This window comes from Acytostelium subglobosum, assembly GCF_000787575.1.
Source record: "Acytostelium subglobosum LB1 DNA, scaffold: scaffold14, whole genome shotgun sequence".
NCBI classification, from domain to species: Eukaryota; Evosea; class Eumycetozoa; order Acytosteliales; family Acytosteliaceae; genus Acytostelium; species Acytostelium subglobosum.
In genome coordinates this window covers 37,001-53,975 of record NW_012236519.1, presented here as the reverse complement: position 1 = coordinate 53,975, position 16,975 = coordinate 37,001, and the positions used below count along the sequence as shown (strand labels likewise).

At 44.1% G+C, this 16,975-nt stretch overlaps 5 protein-coding genes across 5 annotated transcripts; 2 read left to right on the top strand and 3 right to left on the bottom strand.

Moving 5' to 3' along the window:
• Positions 1-6: 6 nt before the first annotated feature.
• SAMD00019534_070270 (hypothetical protein) lies at positions 7-7,283 on the top strand (the record flags this gene model as incomplete). The annotated part of the gene is made up of 7 exons (XM_012897434.1): positions 7-1,782; positions 1,869-3,284; positions 3,355-3,496; positions 3,558-6,026; positions 6,089-6,555; positions 6,626-6,997; positions 7,065-7,283. 7 exons carry the CDS (start codon positions 7-9, stop codon positions 7,281-7,283), a joined length of 6,861 nt encoding a protein of 2,286 aa, XP_012752888.1.
• A 73-nt stretch (positions 7,284-7,356) lies between these two features.
• SAMD00019534_070260 (hypothetical protein) lies at positions 7,357-9,231 on the bottom strand (the record flags this gene model as incomplete). Its single annotated transcript, XM_012897433.1, has 5 exons — positions 7,357-8,228; positions 8,305-8,406; positions 8,469-8,845; positions 8,914-9,073; positions 9,144-9,231. Coding segments are annotated over 5 exons (1,599 nt in total), but the record flags the coding sequence as incomplete, so codon positions are not given.
• Positions 9,232-11,285: 2,054 nt separating this feature from the next.
• On the bottom strand, positions 11,286-13,391 carry SAMD00019534_070250 (hypothetical protein; the record flags this gene model as incomplete). The annotated part of the gene is made up of 5 exons (XM_012897432.1): positions 11,286-11,537; positions 11,619-12,004; positions 12,070-12,298; positions 12,361-12,678; positions 12,753-13,391. 5 exons carry the CDS (start codon positions 13,389-13,391, stop codon positions 11,286-11,288), a joined length of 1,824 nt encoding a protein of 607 aa, XP_012752886.1.
• Positions 13,392-14,095: 704 nt separating this feature from the next.
• Positions 14,096-15,724, bottom strand: SAMD00019534_070240 (hypothetical protein; the record flags this gene model as incomplete). Its single annotated transcript, XM_012897431.1, has 4 exons — positions 14,096-14,602; positions 14,685-15,318; positions 15,420-15,590; positions 15,651-15,724. The coding sequence occupies 4 exons, from the start codon at positions 15,722-15,724 to the stop codon at positions 14,096-14,098; spliced, it is 1,386 nt and encodes a 461-aa protein (XP_012752885.1).
• A 494-nt stretch (positions 15,725-16,218) lies between these two features.
• Positions 16,219-16,968, top strand: SAMD00019534_070230 (hypothetical protein; the record flags this gene model as incomplete). The annotated part of the gene is made up of 3 exons (XM_012897430.1): positions 16,219-16,297; positions 16,383-16,759; positions 16,855-16,968. 3 exons carry the CDS (start codon positions 16,219-16,221, stop codon positions 16,966-16,968), a joined length of 570 nt encoding a protein of 189 aa, XP_012752884.1.
• Between the last annotated feature and the right edge of the window lie 7 nt (positions 16,969-16,975).

The window sequence follows — 16,975 nt, the reverse complement described above, 5'->3', positions numbered from 1 at the left end:
ATAGTCATGAACTTCTTGAGAAATACCTTGAGTGGCAGTGGCAATGGAAGTGGCAATGGAGGTGGCATTGGAAGTCCCAATAATAATATTAGTATTAATGGTCCAATGGGAGTCAATAGTAATGCAATTGGTAGTCCTTCATATGTACCTACATCACCAACAACAACTACAACAACTACTACTACTTCTACTTCTACATCTGCGAATGGAGTCCAGAAGAAGAATAAGAAGGACTTTGAACTTGATGAGTTTGATCCATATGCCAGACATTCTACATCTCCTCCCTCTACATCATCAACAACAAACAACAACACAACATCATCAAACATATTCAACTCTCCATTCTCAATGGCCTCAGAGTATCAAGAGTTGGAAGAAGATGATTACATGTCACCACAACAACAATCACAACAATCACAATCACAACAACAAGATAGTATTGAGGATGACTTGCAGAGTCTTGACTTGGGAGGTGATAAACACCAAGCTGGTGAACAACTACGTCCAATGCAGAAGTTCAAGCCAATGGTGGTGAGCGATCCTCAACAACAGCAACAACAACACAGTCAGTCTGTCGACGACATGTTCCAGAGTATCGACCTGTTCAGTGCCAGTCGCAATACACAACCAACCAACGCGTTTGAACAGTTGTTCATGTATGGCAACAGGGACTACCTTCTGGCCAAGCAGAAGCAGGAACAGCAAGAGCAAGAGCTACAACAAAAGATGTCACCGCAGCAGTCAGAACAACAACAACAGCAACAACTTCAACCAATCTCCGTCCCAAAGATTGAGAAGCAAGACTTGATCGCGCCAAAGCCATTCGATATGAAGGCCATCGAGCGTATTATCAACGGCTTGAAGGAGACGACGATGTTGCATCATGAGACGCAGTCAGAGAAGACGATAAACGAGGAGGCGATCAGGAGTCTGTACAGACGTCTGTGGTCCGTGGTCGAGGAGCCAATCACAGTCAACGACCACTGTCCCTGCGGCAACCTCTGCACCCACAAGTACAAGAACCAGGTCAATCGACTCAACATTGATGCGGCCAAGCAGCTAGAGACGCTGCTCAAACAGAACCATCACTACAACACGACACAGTTCATCGGCAGTCTGTTCCAGCAGACGCTCAACGAGCTGCGTTTGGCCGTCGCAGTCTACTCTAACATCGCCACTGGCGACACACACCCAGCCAGTGTCATTTCGCAGATGTTGGTGCATCTCACGGCTGCTTTCAAGGACACCAAGCCACCACAATCAGTCATCACTCTGCTGATGCATCTGCACCAGACTCTTGTGACCAAGCTTGAGAACTCACCCGCTCGCAGGCCCGTCCACAAGGTTGTGGAGATCGACTTCTTTGAGGAGGGCGAGCCAGAGACACCGGGCGAACGAGCCAGTGAAGACGACATCAAGGGTGTCGAGATCCTCTCGACGTTGAACCGCGAGATGACCTTCAACTTCAACGAGGAGTTCCTGTCGTGGGGATACATGCTGGTGCATCCAAGTGCAGAGGATCTCTTCCAGAATGACTGGATGCTCAAGCTGTTCCACGTTGAGCAGCTGGCCGCTGGTAGACAGCAGGAGATTGCTTATCTCAAGGAAGAGACATATGTCAACCTGCTGCTACAGATCGACTTCTCCAACTTCCGCAACCTCATCAACTACTCCAACCTCAACATCCAAGACAAGTTATTACTGCCCCTCCAGAAGGGTCTCGAGATGTCCATCCAGCTCAAGATGACCAAGCTCTCAATTGCCATCGGCAAGATCGTCTGTGTAAGTGTCCCAACTCAATCTTTCAATCAATCAATCAATCAATCACACTCACTCACACTCAAACTCATTCGATCAAACGATGACAGTTGATTGGATTCTACTTCCCAAGCGAAGTGGAGAACTGTATAACGATACTTTACAAGACTATATGGCCATCACAGTTGATCAGTTGTACGATGATGCCATTCTTTAATTGGAGCGCACTCAATGGACCATGCTTGACCAACCTCTTCACCGACTTGTATCAGTTGACAATGACACCGCTCGAGTACTCCAAGCTGCAGGACTCAGCAAAGTACCAGTCGCGATACCAATTTGTATACACACTCTTCTCGTACCAGCCCGTGGTCACCACGATCTACGTGGCCGACCCCGCCGTCTCAACGGCCAACTCCAACGGCATCAAGTTCCCACAGCTGCTGGCGCTGCGCCGCATCGCCCAGCACGCATCCACCGACAAGAGCGGCCTGCTGTTGGACGGCGGAACGATCTACCATTTGTCGCGTCTCATCATGGACGAGCTGTTCTACTTTGCCTTCATCTTCAAGGTGCCCGCCAACATGGTGGTCGACGCCACGCTCTTCCAGAACTTCAAGTCAGAGATCTATACACACATCTTTACACTGATGCAGACGATGCCGCACCTGGTCAACCGCTTCATGTACAACATCGCACAACAGCTGCTCTACATTGATGCCGAGTCGTTCACGGCATTCATCGAGCCGCGCGCCAACTCACCCCTCTACTTCTGGGACATGAGCGGCGACGGCATCTCGTGGCTGGGCTTTGTGCTCTGTCAGCGACTGTTACCCATCATCGATGAGGCCGAGTTCATCGAGCAGCATCAATCGATCATACAGCAGTTCATCATCGACCCGCCCCCCTACGAGATCGCACCCAACCACATGCAGCACGCCACAAACATCGTGTTCAAGGTGCTGCTCAATGTCAACTGGGACAAGGTCACGCCGCTGGCGCGTCTCAAGACCATTCTCGTGCTGATTGGCGCGCGCAAGTACGTTGGCAACATGTGGATCTCATTCTTCCTCAATCACAGTCGTCTGCTACTCTGTCGCGAACTTAACAAGACATTCATTCGTGCCATCCTCAATGTGAACCCGCGCACAATCTTCCACTTCAACGACAACATGATGTTTGTGTACATTCAGGTCATGCTCACGCTCAATCAATGCATGTGTGAGCCTGTCCACTCGATTGGCTCGAGTGCGCAGCTGGCCGAGCAGTTTGTTCGCATTCAATCACTACCAGTCAACTACGAGATGTTGTCATCATTGATGTGCTTCTTGGTGTTCATACTCAAGGATGAGCCGGGTCGCTTCGATCGCGAGCTCCTCACCCTCTACTCCAACATCACACAGAACCGCAACCAATACACGGCCAACCTCAACGTCATCCTACTCTTCCTCAAGCCCTGGTTCACCACCTCCATGGACTGGCACCCTCAGCTGCTCGCTCATTGGGTACATATACTCAAACAGAACGTAAGTTACGACGTCCTCCCTCTTCATCCTACAATGACTCTCATTAACACTTTGATGACTACTACCTCAGATGACTGACGAGGAGAATGTGACCATTCTCAACTACCTTGCATGTGGATCATTCCTCAAGAACTATGGCACTGAGTTTGAGGACTTGTTCGCAACACAGACATCCTACAACCTCAAGGGAATCCAGAAGTTGTCCATAAAGAGTATGTCCCCGTTCACTCAATCAATCATGTACATCGCCACTAACTCACTCACTTCCTTTAGGACCATGGATCGCATACTTCTTGGCAGTCAATCAGATAAAGACAAAGAAGGGTACTCAATCCAAGTTGAAGGAGTCGATGCAGTTCTTTAAAGAGTTGGCAATGGATCTTAAAGGCGACCCCGTCTCACTGATCTTTTGGGAGCAATTCTGGATACTCTACTATGACCTGGTCATGGGCTACCAGACCGACCCTCTCTCACAAGAGGCAAAGAACGAGATATATCAATGTGTCAGCATCTACAACGTCAAACAGCAGATGCCACCTGTGGTCAAGCGCATCTACGAGACATTCACCACCTGGAACAAGGAGAGCATCCTGCCGATCAACGGCCGCATGCTCAGTCTAGAGAACCACGAGTTGTGGCGCGTCTACTCGTCGACGGCCATGTGGATCTTCAAGAAGACCGAGGACAAGCTCTACTATGAGAACAACCAGCGCAACTGGCTCAACAGCCTCACGAGCGACATTAACCCCGAGGTGCTTGTCAAGCAGTTGGCGATCGCGCCACGTCAGCTCGAGCTGTACACCACCGAGCAGAAGAAGTACCAGAGCTACGAGGACTACTTTAACGAGGCGGCGCACGCCATCCTCAAATCCACGGTGGTCGAGTCGATCAAGATGTTCAACGACCTCAAGATTTACCTGGGCCACAGCAAGCGCCTGTCACAGGATATCATGGAGGACGACCGTCTGTTCCTCGAGCTCAGCCAGACGATGCACGCCACCAAGCAGACCAAGAGCAGCGTGGTACTCAAGTGCAAGGCCAGCCGCTGTCTGGGCATCACTGTGCCACTCGAGCTTAAGAAGTCAGCGCCCAACAACCAGGTGACCGATCTGATCAAGGAGAACCGTCGTCGGTTCAACGAGCACTTCTACGCTCTGTTTGAGCGTGTCTACCAGATGGCCATCCTGGCGCTCACCCTCGAGGACAGCCGTCTGCACGACCTCTACTTCCGCAAGGAGGACCTCTTCGCCACGATCGTTCAGATCTCGGCTGAGCACGGAGCTGAGACAGTCACCGAGACGATCATCTACGCGCTCACTGAGATCGCCTACAGGATTGGCTGCGACATCCTCGAGAAAGACCCCTCGAACCAGGCATTCCTGCTCAATATCTTCCTGCCACAGTTTCACGAGCCGCTCAGCGCCGATCCATCCGAGGAGCGTGGCCAGCGTCGCGCCCTCATCACAGACTACTCATTGTTCCTTCGTCTGTTCTCACCAACGACCGTTGTCGACCTTGGCAAGTACCTGGAGTACCTCGAACAATGTGTGTCCAACACAAACATCATCGTGCAACAGCGAAGATCATTGTTTGAGTCGTTCAAGATTGAACAGCGCATCCAGCCCATCGTGCAGATGCCCGGAGGCAAGGAGCGCCTGTTTGCTCTGCTGCCCGCCATCGTGTCGACTAACGCTCTCGAGCCTGCCGCCGTTGTCATCAACTCGCTACTCTTTGTTGACTCAACCTACCTGATCAACACGACAATGACCCTGGTCAAGGGCTACGCAAGCAATGAGCTGGCCGAGCGCATCTATGGCAAGGGCAAGCAGTTCTACGAGTTCCTCAAATCCATCAAACCAGAGCAACAACAGCTGATCGTGCAGACCCTGGTCGAGAAGGTGTCAGACATCAAGTCGCCCACGGGCCTGGCCATTGTGTCTCACTTGGTCTTCTACGAGTTCCTCACCAAGCCATTTGTCCAGTCACTCCTGGCCAAGATCCGATTGATCTACATCCAGGCCGTGCGTCCAAATGAGCGTGGCATTCTCCTTACCGACAGCGAGTTTGAACAGTCGATCCGCTTCTTCACTGAGCTCATCGCGCTGATCCCTCGCAGCATCAACATGGTGTGGGAGGTGTTCTTCTATGGCTACATCCCATTGTTGGACAAGTATCGCAAGCAGGGCGTCAAGAAGGACTACTCGGCCAACATCGTCGCGATGATGGGTGAGCTCGTGGCCGAGGGACACCTCGAATTCGCCACCTTCCACATCCAACCCAACGACATTCTCGAGCAGATGTGCAATGTGATCACTCAGACAGAGTATGGCGAGATCGTCGTGGCACTATTCTCCATCCTCGACTGGGAGATCCTGCGAACGATGCCCAAGATACCCGACCACATCGCGCTACACTATCTCAAGCTATGCATCTATATCACAATACTCAATGGCACATCGATCTTGGCACCCGAACTCGGTCTGTCTCTGGCCAATGAGGGCTCACTTGACTGGTTCAAGTGTGGCGATCTCAGTGATGCGAGCATAGTATTTGATGGCTTGGCACTTGTCAACATGATCAAGTGTCCATCACTCAATCGCAATCCAACCACACAGATCATTGACGCACTATCTTTGGTCAAGGACATCACGCTCTATTTGGACAACTACAACCTGGCCGTTGCACTATCATTGGAGATTAGATCATTATTATATCTCACAGCAATCAATCAGAATGGCAGATGTAAGTATCGACCACCCTTGAATCATTCCAATCAACACACTCTCACATTCTCTCCCCAACAGACTGGTACATGCCCCATCAACAACAGTTCCAATTGGTTCAGACTATGTTGTTGCCATTGATCAGATCACTGGCTGAGAACAAGGACGCCAAGGACACTGAGCAGTCGGGTACACAGCAGAGAATGAAGAACATATTGAAGACTATGTTGTCTTGTCTGGACTATGACCCATCGAGCAAGGCCATCAGCTGTAAAGCACTTGGCTTTGCAACTGACCCATTGCCACAGGAGAATCTGAACAAGGATCTCTACAACAAGGTGCAGACCCTCATACTCAATTTCTGCTCGACGCTCACCAGCAACCTCTGTATCCAGCTGATGCCCATCACTCACATTGCACTGCAAGGTAGCAGTTTCTGTCTTGTCCTCGAGGCCATCCTACACTCATTCCTACAAGATGAGAACACTCAAGTGTCCACACTCATCAACAAGTATCTAGTGTTCACTGATGCCGAGTCCATCATAACCGTATGTTCACAACTCCATCTCACTCATTCAATCACCATAACATGCTAACTAACAAACTCGTCGTAAATAGAAATCAATCCAGAACAACTGTCCATTGACACTGTACATTGTAGTCCTGCAACAAATCAAGTCGAAGACACTGGACTCCAATCAGTTGCTGGAGCTCATATCAAACATTAACTTCCAACACAACAGGGAGTATGAGTTGTGGATTGTTTGGATACTGATCATCAAGATGGTCAGGAACAATGATATCAATCTCAAGAACAAGCCCACCGTCCAGAAGCTTGCCGTCGTCAAATCCTGGATTCAATCATTCAATGGTACCACCAACCCAATCGTGTCTCTATTCTCCAAGAACAAGAGCATCATTCCCCAGACACATCTCGCCTCCCGAGCCTGTCTAGTATTCCTTCAGAAGGTCATTGTACAGCAACAAGGTGTAAGTATCCACACCACGATTGATCAATCAACATACATGTCACTAACTCATTCATTCGATCAATCAGAAATCAAAGGAAGATGAACAACTGTTATCATCAACATTGGAGGGACTTGTGGATTTGAGGAAGAAGACGGATAACTACAAGTCGTTCGATTCATTCTTTGTCCAGATCGACAACTTTATGTCACCAATATGTGAGGTGGATGACTTCTGTCTGATACTCATCCAGACACTTGTACCATTCGCTTCATATCTCTCCAACCTTATGAAATACGAACCATAATTAATTTAAATATATATATATAAACTTATTGTTTTAACTCTTTTGTACATGTCGAATTACCTCCAAGAGTTTATTCATATGCCTTTGCAAATTGATTAGAGATGGCAGAGAGCTTCTCCTTCAACTTGGCCTTGCGCATTCTGTTGCGAACAAAGAATCCAAGACCAATTGCCAATGATGCTCCCATTGCACCGGCCACACTGGCTACCACGATGGTCATTGGGAATTTGGTCTCCTTGCAATTGAACTCACTGTCCAGTGTTGTGAGAACGACGGAGAAATCTGGATCAATTGTACAGTTGTTCTCGAAGCTTGGCACGGTGACACCAAACATGATCTGATCTGTATCCCACGATATCAATGTGTTCTGCACCTTGAGAATCCTTCCATCAACTATGCCAATGTTGGCGAATCTTGAGTTGATCACTACACCATCTGGTGAAGTAAATGTTGAGTACTGAAGGGATCTTTGATTGAGAGAGCTGTTACTGGTAGACTGTGAGCCTGGGAAACAAGAGTTGGCATTCGGCTTGGTAGTGGTGACCTTGTGTCCGGTTGATACTAGCCCAGCAGAGTAAAGGATACGTAGATAGTTCAAATTGCTTGTCCAGTTCCAGTTGGAGATTGAGAATGAGAACTTGGCCGTGTTTGGACTCATCAAGAAGCTCTCTGTTCCAAATGTGTAGTTGGTGAACTGTGAGAAGGACTCGATAGTGGCCTGCAGCTTGGTATCATTTCCAACTTGTCCATTATACTCTGACTTTGAACCAACTGAACTACTTGTCCAAACACTATCCAATGATACATTCTTGATAATAGAACTGTCGATATAAGACATCTCCTGTATCGCCACCATTCTAATGACAATATTAAATCCAGATACATTGGATGTTATACTTGGCATCAACTCTCCTGGAACATTCAATGTTGGCAGCTCCAAGATCACTATGATTATAATTAATTCATATTGGTTAATTAATTGTTTGAATAGATCAATGGAAGCATTCAAATCCAAACTTACATATACTACAATTGACTCCGGTGTATGTATCAATACATTTACATTGTCCGTTAATACATTGTCCATGACCTGAGCAGTTGTTTGGACAACCAATGTCAATATCTAAATTCATACATAAGTTAGTATCTGTATACTGTTGGAGAAATATTTGTACTACAACATACCATTGAATAAATAGAATGGAATAGTGTCACCTTGGAATGACTTGACTCCATCAAAGAAGTAAACTTTGACATTGGCAATTGGTGATGATGCATTGGGGAATGGAGGTAGTAGTCCGACGATCTGTGCGGTGCCAGCGCTATACAATGAGTATAGTTTGATATCGATTGGAACTCCTTCAACTAGAACATAGACATAGTTCTTATTGAGTGGGAAGTTGTATCCAAACACTGTGATCAAACTTGCTGACTTTGAATTGATCCTGGATACATTGAATATGAATGGCTCTTCCATATACATTGTGAATGGTGTGAAGTCTCTGCTGTAGTATATCGTTTGTAGTCCATTCAAAGTCTGTTCATAAGAGTTGTATAAACACCTGAGGAAGGAGAATTTTTGTTAGATGGGACGGATACGTTGTATGTCTTTTGGAGGTTATAAACTTACTTTGTTGATACAGTCCCATCATCATTATAATATGGAGAACATTGTAACGAATTATTATGTTGATCAAATAATGGAATGGAAGAACAATACCTGGTTCCAAGGATGAAGCTTGTTCCAGAGCTTGGGAATGCCAAAGGTGATGTAATATTCAGCTCGGGCTCTAGTTTGGGTAAGGCATTAATTAGAATGACGATGAGTCCCATCATCATCAAAAATGACATGATACATACGACACTTGAGATTGACAGATTCGTTGTATACTGGATTGTTATCCATCTTGAAGATTGAGGTATAGGGTAATTGACATACTGCATCCATTGAGACTGGTCCTGATAAGTTGTTGGAACTCAGTTGAACAAATCCTCTCCTAGTTCCATTCCTAAAGTACAATAGATCGAATAAATTCGAAGGAAGATTTCCACTGAATCCATTATTGCTTATTTGACTATAATCATGGTTGGAAGGATTGATAAGTATGTATTTTCCACAACTTCTATATTAGAGGTAATCTTACATTTTAAGTGTTGTCTCGCCTTTGCCAAACTTTGGAAGATCGCCCACCATCTTTGAGTTTAGGTTAATGTTAACTTGGTTCAAAGAGGTACAATTTGAAAAGTCCACATCAGCCATCGATGAAAATGATGTATTGTAAAGGAATCTGATTGAGTAGGAGTATGTTAATATGATTGAGCTATTAATTAATTAATTGATAAACTTACAATGATACTAGATTGGAAGTGGCTACTGAGCCATCGATGGGACCTAAGAATGATGTACTTGACATCACACTAGGATATATATAAATTAGTAAAATTGATTCAGGGTATCAATGTAGGTCAACATACATATTCTGTAATGAATCTGGAAATATTGGACTGAGTTGATCATTTCCAATATTAACACCGTATAGTGTCAAAGTCTGTAGATACTTGAGATCCCTCAGATCATTAACAAATGCACCTTTATAATCTGTTGTTAGACTTATACCCAATACTCTAGTTTCCAATGTATCCTGGTCTGTTATACATCTAACTCCATTGATTGCACAATACTCTATACTACTATTTGACCATTGATTAAATGTATCTGCTGCCTGTGATATCCTATAAAGTACATTAACTATTTTGGACATAATTATTAATTAGTAAGGAATTGATTGATTGAGTAAGGGAGAGTATCATACATACATTGAGGTGATCCATTTGGAATATAATGTGAAAATGTACATAAAGGTAGAGTTATCAATAATATATAAATAATATAATATTTTGATATTGATATTGATCTTGTATCCATTGTGTTTGTTAAATATTACAATATAGTATTGCTACAAATAGTTATAATAATAATTTATATATATATGTTTGATCGATGATGGATGGGTGCGGAATATAATTGATCTCTAAAATTATAATTAGTTTGGAGTAAGTAGGTCGGGAAGTTGATTAATATTAAATGGTAAGTTAGGATTGAATGGATGGATCCTTCTAAGGTTGTTACAAGAAGCAGTGGTGGTGAGGGAGGGGAGAGTGGGGAGATTGATTGATTACTTGTCCGACCGATAATTAATTGTTTGATGATGATAATCTTGTATAGTTGTTGTTGTTGCTATTGATAGTGTATGTCTGTCGTCAGTTAACTGCCGATAGTGATGATGAATCACAATCAATTTCAAGTCATGTGGTCCAGTCCAACCCATCCAATGGTCCTTTGAGAACCAACGAAAAAACAAACAAAAAATCAAAAAGAATGAACTTGCCAAAAGAGGACTTTGTGGGTCTTGTTGATGTCCAACCTCCAAACACACACTTAGACACATTTGAGTAGTTGGTTTTTGGTTGGTCTTAGAATAATCATACCGGTTGCCATGCTATTGATCCATCTGATCGAGGTCGCATGACACTGCCCTATCAAGGTCACGATCGCTGATCATAAAGGATGTGGTGTGTGTGTGCGAGTGGAAGTGTGTGAGTGAAGGTTGGAATGATCCATTCATTCAATCAATCAATCATGTGACAGTGAATGATAGGGAGTGACAGCGTGTACGCCACTTGACATTCCAATAATGAACCAAGGTTGGATGGTGATGTTGTTTGTTTGTTTGTTTGTTGTTTGTTTGATGATGCGCCACCTGCTGCTGCCAATGCAGCCAGCTGATAGAAGGAAGGAACTTTTCATTCTGGATTGATAATACAATGAAGTTATGTGGGGACTTGACGAACTTGAATGGATGCTGATGCTAATGTTGATGTTGATGTTGATGTTTGTTGGTTGTTGTTGTACCTCGCACAAGTGAGTGTGTGTGTTGTTTGTCGTCTAGTTGGTAATTGATTGATGCCATGCGCTGTGTTGTGATGTGTCGTGTCGATCGATTATGGCAAGCACTCTTTGATCTTCTTTAGTGCCTGTACGAGACTGACGACTAAGGGTGGCTCAGATGTGTTGGGCATCAATTGGTAAAGATGGTCGAGAACAATGTCTGTGTCGTCGATTGATGCCACAACCAAATCCTTCAATGTCTCCAGTTTGTCATTGCCAGAATGTATCTTTCCAGCTGTACCTGATGGTGGAACACCTGGTGGTGGTGATGTCTTTGCGATCAACTTCTTGATGTTGTCAACCTCCTGAATATATGTTTGATTGATTGATTGATTGAATGAGTGAGCGAGTGAATATATAATGAATGTAATGATGCAATAACTTACAGGCTTCATAGTCTTCATCATGTTAGCGATGGATATACCCTCCTGAATATTTACACAACGGAGGATTTGAGTCTTGATCTTGCCAATCTTTGGTCTCAGTTCACCTCTGATCGTGGCAACAGACCAGTTCTTGAGCGCGATGGTCTTGGTGATGAGGTCCTGCTGGGCGGCAGCGGCCTGCTGCTCGGCTGGTGTTGGTTGTGGCCTCGCTGGCTGTGTTGGCTGTTGTTGTTGCTGCTGAAGATATTGCTGAGCCTGTCTCGCTTGCTCTGCTGCCTGCTTCGATACACCTGGTGGTACATTAGTTCCAGCTGCTGGCAGTGCATTAGCCAAGTTCTTATATGAAGATATCTGTTTAGGTTGATCCGGTAACTTATATCCTTGCACTATTGATCATGGAGTTAGTGTATGATTGTGTGTGATTGCGATGATCAGTGACAGACAGACTTACTCGTCATTCTCTTCTCGAGGAAGTCCATTAGATGATCATTTCCAATCTTGTACTTAGACATGATCTCATCAGAGACGATTGGGTTTCCTTCAATGTTGATACCTGCTCCAATCTTGCCCAGACCATAACAATGACCAATCGACAATGGCAAGTCTGCCAACTTGTTGTCCATTATATTCAACACTACAAGTCTTGTCATTCTTCCAATGAGGTTTGGTAACTCTACAAGCTGTTATCCAAGATGTTAGTATCTACCTGGATGTGGGTATACCCTTGATGGATGGAACTTACCTTGTTATTACCAAGGTTCAACTCCAACAATCTGGTCATCTGAGGGAATTCCTCGGGCAGCTTGACGAGCTGACATCCGTTGGCATCAAGGACCTCGAGTGAGTTGAGTCCAGTGAACGATGTTGGCAAAGCCTGCAATGGGTTACCAGAGATGATCAACTCCTCCAGTCTAGTCAGATTGCCAATCTCATCGCACAGTATTGATATCTTGTTGTTGGCAATGTCCAACTTCTCCAAGTTGGTAAGTCTACCAATCTCTGACTGTTTGTTTGTTGGTTGGTTCACGCGGGGGCAGGTCCAGTTCGTCAGTATATGCGTCTAGATTTGAAGGTGATCACATGATCGCATGTCACGTGATCCAACATCCTGTCACGTGATCACAAAGTACTTACAGGTAGTGCAATCAATTGATTACCATTGATGGTTAGTGTCTTGAGAGATGGGAGTGTGATTAGCTCGCCTGGGATGGTCATGATGGCATTGCCACTCAGTGACAGACTCTGTAGGTTGCCAAAGGGCTTGAGCATTGGGAACATCTTGAACTGGTTGAAACCAAGGTCGAGGTTGACCAGGTTTGGCACATGCTCCTGGAGGAACTCGGGGAATGTCTCGAGGCCAATGCCCGTGAGATCGAGCAGCTCGCCATTCTCCTCGTACGCCGTCACTCTGTTGTTGACCTCTGTGAGCATGGTGGGGGCGATCTTGTCACGCACGACATTCGAAGCGTTGACGATGCGCGCCTTGATCAGCACGTCGCCCTTGACAAAGTCGTCGGGATGTGTTGGACGCGGCTGCAGTGGATACCATGTGGCCTGGTCGGACAGGTCGTCCAAGTCGATATAGACCTCACCGAGGAAGTCATCCGATGACATTGCATCCCAATCAGACAATACAACATGCAGTCTCTGATCCACAGGTGACACACGCATCAAGAATGTCTCTCCCCACTTTGGATTCAATGTCTTCTTAATAATCTTTGTCTTCTTCTTTTGAAGTCCAAGGTTCAATACACAATATCTATGTGATATCATTCATTCATTCATTCATTCATTCATTCATTCATTGATTGATTCGATTCATTCATTGGATTGATTAGTCAGTTGAATGATATTGCATTGCGTTGTTGTCGTTGTTCTACATACGGGTCACTGAATCCATTGGTATCTGCTGCTATCAGATCTCTTGCCTCGAGCACTATATAAATATGTCAATCAATCAATCAAGTCAGTGAGTGCTTGGTTCATCATGATCATCATATCTTGCTTCATATTACCATTGACCTGTAATATATTCATTTCGGATTGGTCTTATTCTTATTATTATATAATATATATTTATAACTATGTATTGCTAAGCAATGAATGAATCAATGAATGAATGGGTGATATGATATTGAAGTATGTGTGAGAAGGGTGACGATGTTGTTGTTAATGTTAGTGATGGGGGTATGGGTCTGGAAGGAACGCGCTTTGATCATCGGAGGTCAACACCATCCACAATCTAACCCACCTGTAACATCAACACCTACACACAAGATGTTATGCCATGTTGTGAATGAACATGCATTCATGGGTCTCTGACACTTGCTGATTCAAGCAAAACAAACCCATCAATCAAAACTTGAAAAATATCTAAGTATTATTTGAATTGACGTCTCAAGTGAAGTGGATCGACGGTATTAGTGGATTTGGGAATTGGAACACTTGTGTAATGTATTCTATTGTTTAGGAACTAATTAATTAAAAAACTTGGTTGTAAAGTGTCCCAAGTTATTGTGGAAGTAATAAGTTGGATTGGCATTGAAGCGTCTGTCCTTGTCATGGTCGAACCAGGTCTCGGTACAACGCATGGTGGTAGGCTTTCCACGTATCTTGGTAATCTTGTTAGATGGAGATGAGGTGGAAGAGGATGAAGTGGTAGTGTTGATTGAGTTGTCATTGGATGACGACCCATCACCATCACCATCACAAACAACTTCAAAGTTATCCTTGTTCAAATCTGCCATAATAGATGACATGTCATTGTTCTGTTCAATCTTGTTGGCCAACTCTGACTCGAATTGTTTGAACTTCTCCTTTGAAGCCTCACGATAACAAATGGCCAAGAACATCTCAGTGATGAATGAGAAGTTCTTGAAATTGATGCAAACTCCACCAGTTCTCATTGCAATCTCCTCATAGAATGGTGAGTTGCCCAATGCCTTGACTCCATATATCTTGACTCCCATGTCATACAAGTCATCCTAACATATTGATTGCGTGAGTTAGTGAGTGAATGTGTGAAAGAGCGGCTGGGGCTGGAATGATTCCAGACTAGGTACTTACACATTCTTCGAACCAGTTGATGGATAGGTTGGTGTGTGATGGCTCGTGGGGGTTGGCATCACCGATCATAACGAAAGCTTTGGAAGTGTGGGTCGACCATGAGAGGGTCTTGGCCTTCCTGAGGGCCCATTCATAGGCCTCGGGAGCATCACCTCCAGAAGTCGCAGGTACATTCTTGATGAATTGTACCAACTCCTCCAAGTTCTGGGTTAGATCCAATGTGGTCAACACCTTGGCAGCATCACAATAATCACCCAAACCCATAATACCAATACGGATGTTTGGTATATCTTTGATCAAACGACTGACTGTTGACTCGACTTGGGTTCGGACATTCTGAATGATCGATGCCATTGATCCAGTTGTATCGAAACAAAAGACAATCTCGACATCTGATGATATTGAAGTCTCGGCAAAACTCTTCAACAATGCCTCCTGATCAAAGACATCCTCATCGGCACCAGCAGGCACAGGTGGAGCCTCGACCAACTCCATCTCCAACACCTCATTGTTTGACAAAGTCGAGTGGATCAACTGAGTCTTTGTCAACACCGTTGGATTTCCAGCCTTCTTCAACACCGAATCATGTGTAGCCAACAATGGTATGTCAGATTTAAGTTTGATCTTGATTTGACTATAACAGTGTGTGAGTGTTAGTGTGAGTTTGCGTGTGGAGTTGAGTTGTCTACTTTCCATTTTAGGTAAAGTTAGAATAAATGAATATGTGATACTTACGCTTGGAGAGTTGCTATGGTGATACCATCATTGTTTGGAATGGTTAGAGGATGTTCAAAGTTGTTGTAGAGAACAATGAAGGACATCTCTTTGATGACGGACATTTGGATTGTGGTCTCCTCCTTGATACCAGTTCTTGATATTGGTCTACCGACTTCAATCTTCTCATTTCTAAACAATAGTTCAAATTGGAATAACTTATACTCAGTCCTCTCAGCGACCTTATCATACAACACCTGTACATCATCCTCAGGTTGTACCTCAAGACTGAATGTAATAGTTGGTGATTTTATAAGTATTAGCATTAATTAATTAGTTAGTTAGTTTGTTTGTTTGATTGATTAGTAAGATTAATTGTATTATTGATGATGGATGGATACCTTGTCTATATATACATTGTGAAGAGACACTATGAGTGGATGTGAGTCATCATTAGACCTTTGGGGGTGTCTTTGGGTATTCCTCGGTCTTACTCGTTTTTATAAGTTTGTTTGAGAGTGCAGACAACTCTCTACCAAATTTCATTCAATAACAAATGAATGTTAGAGAACTAATACTTAAGGTTGATGACATAATAACCATATCATTCATTCATATGTTCATATGAATATCCGAACTTACTTACTTATTACTTTGTGTTCATTAACATGAAAATGAACTTAATCAAGTGTTTGAGTGAAATGACTTGTGAAATTCAATTAATCGACGAAAGTTCAAGGGCTGTTGAGTGAATGAATGCATATTGAGAGATACATCATTAAACATCTTTCATTGTATATATATATATATAAATAGAACAATGAAACTGACAGCAGACCTTATTACACGTGCACCAGAGCTAATTAATCCTTGTAGGGAAAGAGAACTTAATCTGAGAGGTATGTGATTGATGATGAGTTTGTTTGATTGATTGATTGATGAGATTGAATGAACGAACACTTAACCTAACACTTATATATGTAGGTAATAAGATATCGATACTTGAGAACTTGGGAGCGACAAAGGATCAGTTCGATACATTGGACTTCTCAGACAATGAAATAGCGCGACTAGAGAACTTCCCTCCACTGAAGCGTCTAAAGTCGTTGTACTTTTGCAACAATCACATCATCAAGATCACAGAGGAGTTTGGCGAATCACTGCCTTCGCTCACAACACTGATCCTGACCAACAATCGACTGCTCAATCTGAGTGACCTTGATCCGCTGGCCAAGCTACCCAGCCTCAAATACCTCTCGCTCATGGAGAACATATGTACAAAGAAGCAAAACTATAGACTGTATCTTATTCACATCGTACCGCATCTCAAGATCATAGACTTTAAGAAGGTCACTCAACAAGTATGTTCAAGTCAGCTCATTCATTCGTTCGTTCATTGAGACTGACACCCTCCTCGCTCAATCAATCATTCAATCAATCAATCATGAACAAACAGGAAAGAGACGAGTCCAAAGCGATATATGGACAATCAAAGAAATCGATCAAGCAATCAAAGACAGCGACAACGGGCAAAACATTCATTCCTGGCGAAGGAATCAATGGAGTGTAGAATGGAT